The sequence below is a fragment of the Ascaphus truei genome, chromosome 1 (assembly GCF_040206685.1).
Source record: "Ascaphus truei isolate aAscTru1 chromosome 1, aAscTru1.hap1, whole genome shotgun sequence".
NCBI classification, from domain to species: Eukaryota; Metazoa; Chordata; class Amphibia; order Anura; family Ascaphidae; genus Ascaphus; species Ascaphus truei.
This window is the reverse complement of record NC_134483.1, coordinates 310,438,810-310,450,239: the sequence shown is the minus strand read 5'-3', so window position 1 is coordinate 310,450,239 and position 11,430 is coordinate 310,438,810. Positions and strand designations below refer to the sequence as shown.

Below are 11,430 nucleotides of genomic sequence, written 5' to 3'. Positions count from 1 at the left end.
TGCAAAGAACAATTCCGGACACAAATAGAACATAGAATAAGTAATAAAAGCTAATGTAGGTTTCATTTTTTTTTTAAATATATTTATTTTATTATATTTATTTACAACTAATGCAAGAGAAAGAGTGTTAATATTCAATTATCAGCATCTTTAAAATATATATCTAAAGTTGCTACATTTTAAAATATTACTTCCAAAGATCTTCTTAAGTAAAGCTGGTCTCAAGTATAAATCAGATCTTTCTGTGTAAAGTTAATCATTCCTTTTTTCTGCTTCATATCAGAGGATCCTGGGAATTTTTAGTAGAGTTCTTGAAGTGCAGGTCCTGATTCAGAAGGATTACAGCTTGTGCTTTGGTCTGCTAGATACAAAGAGAAACACAATGGGAGTCACGGGGGCGGTTATATGGGGCAATAGGAGGCGTTAGGGAGAAGTTATCTCCTGGTGAAGTTATAGCAAGTAGTTTAAGAAAACTCAAACTAGTAAATATTTTCAATCTCAGCTGTAACATGACACAAATAAATTACCCAGAGATTGGTTCTCAGTAGAAGTGTGCTCCTCTTCGGAAGGAATAACATGCAGAACTGGGGTCTCACTCGCATTTCCACTATAAATTGCAAGCATTCGCTCCCTGAAGTCCTTATAAGAACCTGAAAATAGAGATAAGAGGTGTTATTTGGATAAGCATTGTAAATGTTAAAACCAGCAGCAAGTGAACATGGGACATTTTCAGCCAGTGGAGACTGGGATAGCAGATATAGGGGCCTATGCAGAGAGCAGCGAATTTTAAAATTGGCGAATTTATTAAAAAGTAGCTTTTTTGGAGAGTTTTAATCTCCATATGCAGAAAAGTGCGAATTCTGCTATGTTTAACATGGATGCGTGTGGCGAGTTTAAATTGGCGAGATGCGCGCTTCAGAAATGTGTTAAAACAAATTCGCACCTTTTTTTTTCCCTTTGCAATGGCCGCGAGCGGCAGTTTTTTTTGGCGAGGCAAAACGGAGACAATCGCGCCATTTTATTGGCGCGAACAGCCGCTAGATGCCGTTCGCGCCTCTCTGCATACGGATATTTTTTAAACTGGCGAGATTGCGGTTCTCGCCAGCCGCGAGGCGAGTTTTACAAATAGAAAAGAAAAATTGGCGCGTTTTTCGGAAATCTCCATTTTCTGCTGTTTTCTGCGCGATTATCTCCAAAAAATGGCGAATTTCGAAAATTCGCTGCTCTCTGCATAGGCCCCATAGTAGATGTCTTTAACAAAAAGCTATTATTTTTAGAAAGGAAAGATCTACAATGAGGAGCCAAAACATATACAGTAACAAATAATCCAGTGAGACATCTGGACTCTGGGAGGAGTTATGGCTTGTTAAGTATAATTGGCAATCTATAGTGTACAGAGCTTTTAAAAACTCATAGGTTCCTTCATTATGTGTTCAGCTGTGAACTGTCAAGCTCCTTACACGACAATTTCATCTATAAAGAGCACTTACACTGGTCCCCTACAATGTATAACAACAAATCAGTTCTCCAGGACCAATACAGCTACAAGTCCAACACCCCCCAAACATCCTCACCCCCAAACCTTAAAATAATCAGCTGTGCTGCTGAACCATACTCCTTCCTGAGTCATACTCCACCCCACTATGAGCAGCCACTTTACCTTCTGTTTCACCATTGCCCCTTGTCCCCTCTAGAGTGTAAGCTCCCCGGAGCAGGGCCCAGATTAGCTTCTGTATCTGTTTGCACTTCTCTGTGCTTATTTGGTATTTAACTTTATGTAATATACATAACTCTGTATCCTCATTGTACCGCGCTGCACGATAAGTTGGCGCTTTACAAATAAACGATAATAACATGAATGTTAAACTACATACGATCTTGTAAATGGGACAGCCCCATGCAGTCACATTTCCTAATGAGGTGGATATATACTGTATGTGTGAATGTATGTATAATTGTATTTATAAAGCACCAATATGTACGCAGCGATTTACAAAATAAGAACGGTGCAGTTTTACTCACAGTGCATGAGATCTTCAGCAGGCAAATGACAAGTCACATCATGTAATTTCAGAGCTGATATGTGCTGCCGCTGAAATGTTACAGGACAGTAGAAGTGCTCGGGGAGAGGAGTAGGCGGCTGCTTTTCAAGTCTTCTCAGCTTTGTTAGTCTGGGATTCAAAAAGGAAGAGAGTGATCGCTGTTAGAAATGCAGAACAGATACTTTTTCTATCATTAAGTATTTCTTTAAGGCTGAATAATTTATTGTAGTTTAGATATAAGTTAAATTTTTAAACTTAAAATTGTGCCACGTTACAAAAATACAGCTAATAATAATAATAATAATAATACATGTTCTTATATAGCACTGACAGTTTATAATAATAATAATAATAATAATAATAATAATAATAATAATAATAATAATAATAATAATAATAACTTTATTATTATTTATATATTACATATAACACTTTTCTCCCAATGGGTACCAGAGCTCTTCACAATTACAGTATAGCATTCAGTATGCAGCACATAGGAATGTTACAGACACAATCCTTGCTCAGATGAGCTTACAATCTATGTTTTTGGTGCCTGAGGCACAGGGAGATAAAGTGTCTTGCCCAAGGTCACAGGAATTGAACCAAGGTCCCCTGCTTCAAACTCAATGTCATTGTTTTTAAAGTCAGTGTCTTTACTCACTAAGCAGATCCTTTGCCCCATGAAAATGAGCTAGAGCTGATAAAATGAATTTCTCTACTGTATTTCCTTGTATACCATCGACACTAGGTGATCTAGTTCTCTCCACAAGTAGAATAGAGTAACTAATATTGTTAGTATATGCAGAAGAAATGGGATATTTTGATACAGGGAATCACTATTTGCACGGATACCTCTTATCGGATACGTCGGATAGAAATGTGCAATTCTTTTACCCAAGTTCATCAACCAGGTGAAATTTGCAGATATAACCTTTAGAAACTAAATCGTCAAGCATTGAAAGTGAATTGCAAATTCCAACAGACGCAAATGGGCGTCAGATAGAAGCATTTCACGCCAACGTGAACTTTCACCAAAAATACAAATCTCAGGAGGAAATTGTGAAAGACATTTCTAATAATAAGTAGTGGCGCTGCTACAGTGTCTGTCTTCTGTTTTAAGGCAATTTTGCACCAATTTTCTCACTCTCTGCTGAATAGTGTACTACCCCATAGAGCAGGGGTGGACATCTCCAGTCCTCAAGGGCCACCAACAGGGCAGGTTTTCAGGATATCCCTGATTGAGCCACCTGTGCTGAAGCAGCCATATACTGAAAACCTGACCTGTTGGTGCCCTTGAGGACTGGAGTTGCAAATTCCTGCCTAGAGCATGATCCACAGACTGGTAACTGGTAACAATAAGAACACAGTGATACTCCAAGCTTACCGAATTGATAGCGCACATTGGGACGTGCTCCTTTTTCTGTAGCTACGAAGTTCTGTGCCTCGCCTTCCTCTCGCCGCTTCAGCATGCTCCAGGAAGGCGCGCTGGCCTGCTCGCTCTGCTGCCTCGTATCCGGACTCTGCCTCTCCCTGCGGGTCTATCCTTAAACAGGCGGAAGTCCAGCGAGGTAAGACCCAGAGAGCGGGCATGTTCCTGTAAACGAATCCATGGTTTATAGCAAGCTAGTAATACTCTCATTTCCTGGAAAAGTTAAAGTAAAGACTATTTCTAAAAGCAAAATGGGACCAAGGTTTTAACCTTACCAAAAATCCACGTCTGCATTTCTAACATCCCTCTCCATCATCTTGTTGTTGTTGTTGTTGATGTTCCTTTCATTCCCGTAGCTCCTGTTTTGGACAGAACCCTTTTTTTTGTTTGAGCGCTTCGCATTTTGTGCTTGAGCACCTGCAAAACCCCCCAGAAAACATCCTGTTATTCAGAGCGTCTTCTCCTACTATTGCTAGTAGTGGAGTCTGTGTGTATTGTGTGCAGTGGGTGTCTTGTCTTTCATGGATAATATTAAATTACAAGAGGCATCTTGTCCTGCTAGGAATGAGGGGGAGTATGTGACAGTGAGTATCACGTCCACCCAGGTATCACAACAAAGCCCTGTCCAGGCTTTCCTCTTGCATCTCTCTTCTACCGTTGACCGTCAGGGTTGTACTGTATGTGACTGAGGTATCATCTCCTACTAGAGGTTGCAGATGACAAAGTATCTTGCCCTACTACAGGTTGTAGATGACACAGGTTACCTTGACCTACTGTATTACAGTTACTAGTTGACAATAATAATGTCGCTAGGAATAGTAGGGGAAGGGTATTTTCTTAGCCTATTACAGATAGTTGATCACAGGAGGGCTTGTCATCTACAGGGAATAGTTGACATTAGATATCCTTAAGGTCAATGGGTTGTAATTTGCCATAAGGTTTAAATCATGTAGGTCAGTGGTTCCTAATCCTTTTAAATTGGGCAAACACCCCCCCCCCCCAAATAAAGAATTAAATAAATACAGTTTTGCCATTCTAGCTATTTTTTATTCTGTGGTCCCCTTTTCCTATCCGGTGCACAAAGAAAGATGTCTAAGATTTGGGGTGTTGGTTACCCCAAAAAGCATTTAAAAAAACTAAAGATTCCTTATAATGGAATATAGAAATTGGGTTATTGATGCAGGGAAATTCTGTCACTATTTCTGCTCCCTTCCTCTGTCTATATAATATCCTGTGCTGCTGACCCTCACCTCTCTTGCTTTGTTGCTCCTGAACAGATCCATTATATTTAGCTTTCTTCCTTTTTATTATTGCTAAGTCTTCCTGGTCTGATATCACACTGCACTGCTCTGTATGTTGATTACTTTCACATTTCTCTTCTAGCTGGGCTAATCTAAAAACAGAACGGTGGGAAAAAATCAGAGAGAAACTGAAACAATTCTCGGAATATATAATATCCTCAGGGCTATTCATTTAAGTTTATGAGCATCAAAACTGGTGCAAAATTGGTGTATAGACAGTTAAATACTAATCAAATAGAAATCTCAATGGAAGCAGTATGAGCAGGCCCGTTCCTAGACGGTAAGCAGGTAAGGCGCCGGCTAGGGGCGGCAGGTCTCAGGGGGCGGCAGATCTCGGGGGGCGGCGAGTCTCGGGAGCAGCAAGAGGGAAAGTGTAGCAGCACTAAACCTGAGCAGGAGATACCGGCACCCCCTAAGGAGGTAAGTATCTCAGGAAGCAGGGGGTCCCCGGAGCTGAAGTTAACGTGGTTCAGTTCTGGAGTCCCCCTGCATCCTACCTAGGTGGGGTGGGGGATATTCATTTGGTTAGGAATTTTTTTTCTATCTTTTTTTTTCATTGAGGGAGGGGGGCATTAATAGTGCTTGCCTAAGGGCAGCAGATAACCTAGGGACGGGCCAGTCTATATGAGAGCTTTATAAACACTTTTTTTAAGAGCTCAGGACACTTTTTTCTAAGAGATAAACAAGAAACGCCATATGGTGATTCTGGCATTATTAGGAAGGGGGATGGAATCCTAACTTGGATTGGCAAAAGCTTTTTCTACTATATTTTTTAATGGAAGGCTACATTTTTTTTATTGTACTTCCGTTGCCTATTTTGTTTGTTTCCAGGCTTTGTTTTGTTAGAATGCAAAAAGCCTACGGGAGGGGCGGCCAACTCCAGTCCTCAAGGGCCACCAACAGGTCATGTTTTCAGGATACCCCTGCTTCATTGCACATTCCAGGTTATTTTTTTAACCCCAATCATGGTCCAGTTGTGGACTTTCCCATTGTTGCAAAATAAAACCCCAGAAAACAGGGTCCCGTTTAGGGAGGAATTGCATTTGACAAACGATTTGGCTGTAGGTGTGACTCAGTGAGGCTCTGACTTCGGAAACATTACCAGCTGCCTGTGAAGCAGGGGATCCTGGTTCAACTGTGTGAGCTCCCAGTGTGACAGTCAACTTTTGAGGGCAGAATTCCATGTGCAGTGCTGTGTATACTGGCGTCATATAAGATTTAAAATTATATTATTATATTCTACAATATCACAGCCATTAAATGCTATAGAAATTCTGCTATTGAGTTTTAAAACTGGATATGTTGTGGTATTACCAGGAATGATGATTCTGGCTACATCTGAATGGTTAATGCTGCAACTTACCCCGGAGCAACATCTTCATGGGACTTTATTTTTCTATTCAGACCAGGCCTCCCTAGGACTGTTTCCCAAGTGTCTTTCTCCCAACAGTTCTGATCCACAGATGATCTGAGTCTTTTTGAGTTGTGTTTCCCTACAAAGTGTTGATGAGATTGAGAGAGTATGTATTAAACCAAGAGAAATGAAATAACATGAATATAGAAATTCAGATATACTGGCCAATGTCATTCTGACATTTGATAAAAGTTAAAAAAAAACAATAAAAGTGGTGTTTCAGGAACTTGATTAATCCTGTGACTTTGAAGGCCACGTACCTGTTTTATTATCATTATGAAGAGAAGTTAACATGCCCTCTGACAATAATGCTTTATAGTGGGCACCCTTGCAAGATTTTTGTGACTTCAATACTTTTTCTGTCTTATCACCAACACTTCCATCATCGTTGGCCTCTTCTTGGAATATCATTGGAATAACTTCCTTTCTTGAGGGCTGAAGATCTGACGCCTCAACATTATCTGTAAATCTATTATTCACAGCCTTCTTCACTCTTTGCCTCCTTTTCTTCTCTTTTCGATTTGGGCCTGAGCCTCCCATCTCACCAGGACAACATTGGTCTTTTTTACTGGTTGGCACTAAAGGTTTTTCAACACCCCACTCTCCTTTTATAACAAATTCTATAGTATCTGCAATACTATCAGTGTCCCTTGGAGGACAGTAGGTTATCTGAGCATTCTTATTGATTGGAACGTCTTCTGATGATCCAGTTTCCAATCCCTTGAAGTCAACTTTCTGTTCTATCTGTTTCAGTTCCCCCACATTATCATCCCTAGTGCTTTCCACAGTCATGTTTTCCATTGAATGACCCATCTAGAAAAAAATGGGTGTTTATGAATATTGGACAATAATTTGGGACCTGTGAGATGTTCAGTGAATGAGTAAGGGTCACTCTCATAGCTTTTTCTTTTAGTAAGTGACAATATAATAGCTAATATGGTTATTAATATACATGTTTCTTCCAAAGTGGGCCTTTTTCTGAGGGTTAATCCATCTATGGCCCTAATTCAATGAAGTCCATAGACAATGGCAGCTGCAACCTGCCAAAAACTGGCAATGTTATCGAATAGGGACAATATATTTATTTATATGGGGCCCTTAATATCTTACTGTTGTACGTGCACCTTCTTAAGATTGGTTATATGGAGATAGGTCGATAGTTACATTGTAGTTATCAGTTATATGGTTAAACAGGAGAAGTTATGAAGGAGTTGTAGGGTGCGGTTTTAAGGACAAATAGGAGGGGTTTTAGGGAAAGTCTAAATGAAGCCCTCGGAGGAGCTATAGGAGCAAAAGGAGGAGTTATATGGAGTGATTTTATGTAGCAATAGGAGCAAAAAACATTCCTCACCTTTTGCTCAGTCAAAGAATCTCCTTCCTGTGAGGTTTTGTTTTGTTCAAAAATGTCATCTGAAAAACAGAATCATACATATTTAAATCAGGCTTTACAGTATATTTATGCTTCTTAGAGACATTTTCATTCCGTGTCTGAGGGTCCACATATGAAGGTATTTTCCATCTTTGTGGCCTTGTGCACTTAAGCTTGTGATTTGATGTGTTAATAGAGTTAATAAAGAGGAGTTATATAAAGCAGTTACATGTAACAATTGGAGTTATAGAGAGTGGTTGCATGCAGCAATATGAGGTGTTATAGGATTTAGAGAATATGTATTAAACCTAAAGAAAGTAAATAACATGAATATAGAAATTCAGATACACTCGCCAATGGTCTGTAACTGTTACATAAGCCTATAATATATATTTTCTTAAACTGTGCATGCAATGTCTTGTATATAATAATACCCTGTTCATTTATGTAACTGTATTTGTAACCATGTATTATTTGTCTTAACTCTATGCCCAGGACATACTTGAAAACAAGAGATAACTCTCAATGTATTACTTCCTGGTAAAAGATTTTATAAATAAATAAATAATGATATTTGACAACAGTCAAATTTTGAGAATAGGAGAATGGACATTTTGGAAATTGAATCATTCTGTACCTTTGAAAGTCACTTACCTGTATTATTATCATCATGTAGAGAAGCTAACATGGGCTCTGAGAATAATGCGTTATAAACGGCATCTGTGCCAGATCTTTGTGACTGCAAGACTTTTGTTGTCTTATCACTTCCATCATCTTTGGCTTCTTCTTGGAGTATTATTGGAAGAACTTCCTTTGCTGAGGGCTGAAGATCTGACACCTCCACTTTATATGTAAATGTATCTTTCACCGCCTTTTTCACGCTTTGTCTCTTTTTCTTCGGTTTTAGATTTGGGTCTAAGCCTCCCATCGCATAGGAACAACATTGGTCTTTTCTATTGGTTAGCGCTAAAGGTTTTTCAACACCCCACTCTCCTTTTATAACGAATTCTATAGTATCTGCAATACTGTCAGTGTCCCTTGGAGGACAGTAGGTTATCTGAGCCTCGTTATTGATTGGAACTTCTTCTGATGATCCAGTTTCCAATTCCTTGAAGTCAACTTTCTGTTCTATCTGTTTCACTTCCTCTACATTATCATCCCTAGTGCTTTCCACATTCATGTCTTCCATTGAATGACCCCTCTAGAAAAAAAAGTGGTTATGAATTTTGGACAATAATTTGTGAGATGTTCTGTGAATGGGTGAGGGTCCCTCTCATAGCTTTTTCTTTTAGTAAGTGACAATATATTACCTAATATGGTTATTAATATACATGTTGCTTCCAAAGTGGACCTGTTACCGGGCGTTTGCCCATCTATGACCCTAATTCAATGAGGTCCGTATGGCAGTTGCGACTTGCCAAATTTATTGAATACAGACAATATATTTATTTATGTGGGCCCCTTCATTTCTTACTTGATACGTGCACCTTATTGATATTGGTTATATGGAGATAGGCAGGAGTTACACTGTACGGTCCAGTAAAATAGTTAAACAGGAGAAGTTATAAAGGAGTTGTAGATAGAGGTTTTGCAAACAAATTGGAGATTTAGGGAAAGGTTATATGAAGTCGTAGGAGGAGCTAGAGCAGCAATAGGAGGAGATTTAGGCAGTCATTTTATGGAGCAATAGGAGCCAAAATTGTTCCTCACCTTTTGCTCAACCAAAGAATCTTCTTCCTGTGAAATTCTGTTTTGTTTAATAATTCCATCTGAAAAAAAGAATCATAGATATTAAACCAGAGAGAAAGAAGCCAGTGTTGAATGTATTTTATATTGTCTGCTAAATCTTTTTGCTTGTGCAACAGAACGGTTAATTAAACAATGCTACAGTATCAGGGAATTATATTTATGTTTTTAGAGATATTTGCATCCTGTGTTCCTTAGGGTCCATATATGAAGGTAATTTCCATGTTCGTGGCTCTGCGTGTGTATGCTTGTGATTTGATGTGTCAATAGAAGTTAATAAAGTGGAGTTACTGTATAGGGATCAGTTACATGGAAGAATTGGAGTTATAGAGTGGATGCATGGAGCAATAGGAGTTACAGGGAGCGCTTATTATGGAGCAATAGGAAGTTTCATAAGATTTAGAAAGTATGTATTAAACCAAAATAAACTAAATAACATGAATATAGAAATTCAGATATAGTGACAAATGACATTCTGACATTTGTCAAAAGTTAAAAGGACAATAACATTGACTTGATTCATCCTGTGACTTTGAAGGCACCTACCTGTTTTATTATCATTACGTAGGGAAGTTAACATGCCCTCTGACAATAATGCTTTATAACGGGCACCCTTGCAAGATCTTTGTGACCTTCTCAATTGAGAGACCCTTCCATCATCTTTAGGCTCTTCTTGGAATATCATTACATTATCTGAAAATCTATCATTCACAGCCTTCTTCACTCTGTGTATCCTTTTCTTCTGTTTTAGATCTGGGTCTAAGCCTCCCATCACATAGGAATAACAGTGGTCTTCTCTGCTGGTTGGCACTAAAGGATTTTCAACACCCCACTCTCCTGGTACAATGAATCCTATAGTATCTGCAATACTATCAGTGTCATTTGGAGGACAGTAGGTTATCTGAGCCTCCTTATTGGTTGGAACTTCTTCTGATGATCCAGTTTCCAATCCCTTGAAGTCAACTGTGTGTTCTATCTTTTCCAGTTCCTCCACATTATCATTCCTCATGCTTTCCATATCCATGTCTTCCATTGAATGACCCATCTAGAAAAAAAAGGGGGTTATGAATTTTGGACAATAATTTGTGACTTGTGAAATGTTCTGTGAATGGGTGAGGGTCCCTCTCATAGCTTTTTCTTTTTGTAAGTGACAATATAATACGTAATACCGTTATTAATATGCATGTTGCTTCCAAAGTGGACCTGTTATGGAGGGTTTATCCATCTATGGCCCTAATTCAATGTGGTCCGCAGACAATAGCAATCTGCCAAAAACTGTCAAAGTTATTGAATAGGGAAAATATATTTATTTACGAAGGTCCCTTCATTTCATTATTTTATACATGCAACCTTTCAAGGGAAAGATTATATGAAGACCTAAGAGGAGTTATAGGGAGAGATTTTATGGAGCAATAGGAGCCAAAAACATTACTCACCTTTTGCTCAGTCAAAGAATCTTCTTCCTGTGAAATTCTGTTTTGTTCAAAAATATAATCTAAAAAATAGAATCATATATATTTAAATCAGAGGGAAAATAGCAGGTGTTTAATGTATTTTATATTGTCTGCTTAACTCTTGTGTGAGCAACGAAAGGGTTAAAACATGTTCCCATATCAGGGCATTATATTGATGCTGATGGCCAGATGCACCAACCTCCACTAAACCAGAACAAATAATACTGGGTTATCTAAAATAGTAATGGACGTTATTTTCCCATTTGCATCAAATCCACTAAGTAACGACTTTAGTATAACTCATTAGCATAATGCAGGACTGGCCAACTCCAGTTCTCAAGGGCCACCAACAGGTCAGGTTTTCAGGATATCCCTGCTTCAGCATAGTTGGTGCGGTCACAGATTGAGCCACCTGTGCTGAAGCAGGTATATCCTGAAAACCTGACCTGTTATTGCCCATGAGGACTGGAGTTGGCCACCCCTGGCATAGGGTTAATGTAGCACTAATCTTGCATTAGATTCAAATATACAGGACCCCTATAAGCTCATATTGAACCCCCAAAATAACCACAACATATATATATATACTGTATATGCGTATAAGTGTCAAAGAGGAGTGCTACTGAGCATGGCAGTATATATTTGAAACCAGAGACAGAACATGAAACACAGACA

At 38.9% G+C, this 11,430-nt stretch overlaps 1 protein-coding gene across 1 annotated transcript in view; it reads right to left on the bottom strand.

Moving 5' to 3' along the window:
- Window positions 1-200: 200 nt before the first annotated feature.
- Window positions 201-11,430, bottom strand: part of LOC142496783 (uncharacterized) — a 42,038-nt gene continuing 30,808 nt past the window's right edge. The window contains exons 7-19 of the mRNA XM_075603754.1: window positions 10,738-10,796; window positions 9,848-10,346; window positions 9,266-9,324; window positions 8,210-8,756; window positions 7,538-7,596; window positions 6,447-6,999; window positions 6,136-6,265; window positions 4,722-4,864; window positions 3,747-3,888; window positions 3,427-3,636; window positions 2,023-2,171; window positions 528-650; window positions 201-361 (exon numbers count right to left, since the gene is read on the bottom strand). Coding sequence (XP_075459869.1) covers window positions 300-361; window positions 528-650; window positions 2,023-2,171; window positions 3,427-3,636; window positions 3,747-3,888; window positions 4,722-4,864; window positions 6,136-6,265; window positions 6,447-6,999; window positions 7,538-7,596; window positions 8,210-8,756; window positions 9,266-9,324; window positions 9,848-10,346; window positions 10,738-10,796 — 2,735 coding nt within the window. The 3' untranslated portion in view covers window positions 201-299. The remainder of the gene's footprint in view (window positions 362-527; window positions 651-2,022; window positions 2,172-3,426; window positions 3,637-3,746; window positions 3,889-4,721; window positions 4,865-6,135; window positions 6,266-6,446; window positions 7,000-7,537; window positions 7,597-8,209; window positions 8,757-9,265; window positions 9,325-9,847; window positions 10,347-10,737; window positions 10,797-11,430) is intronic.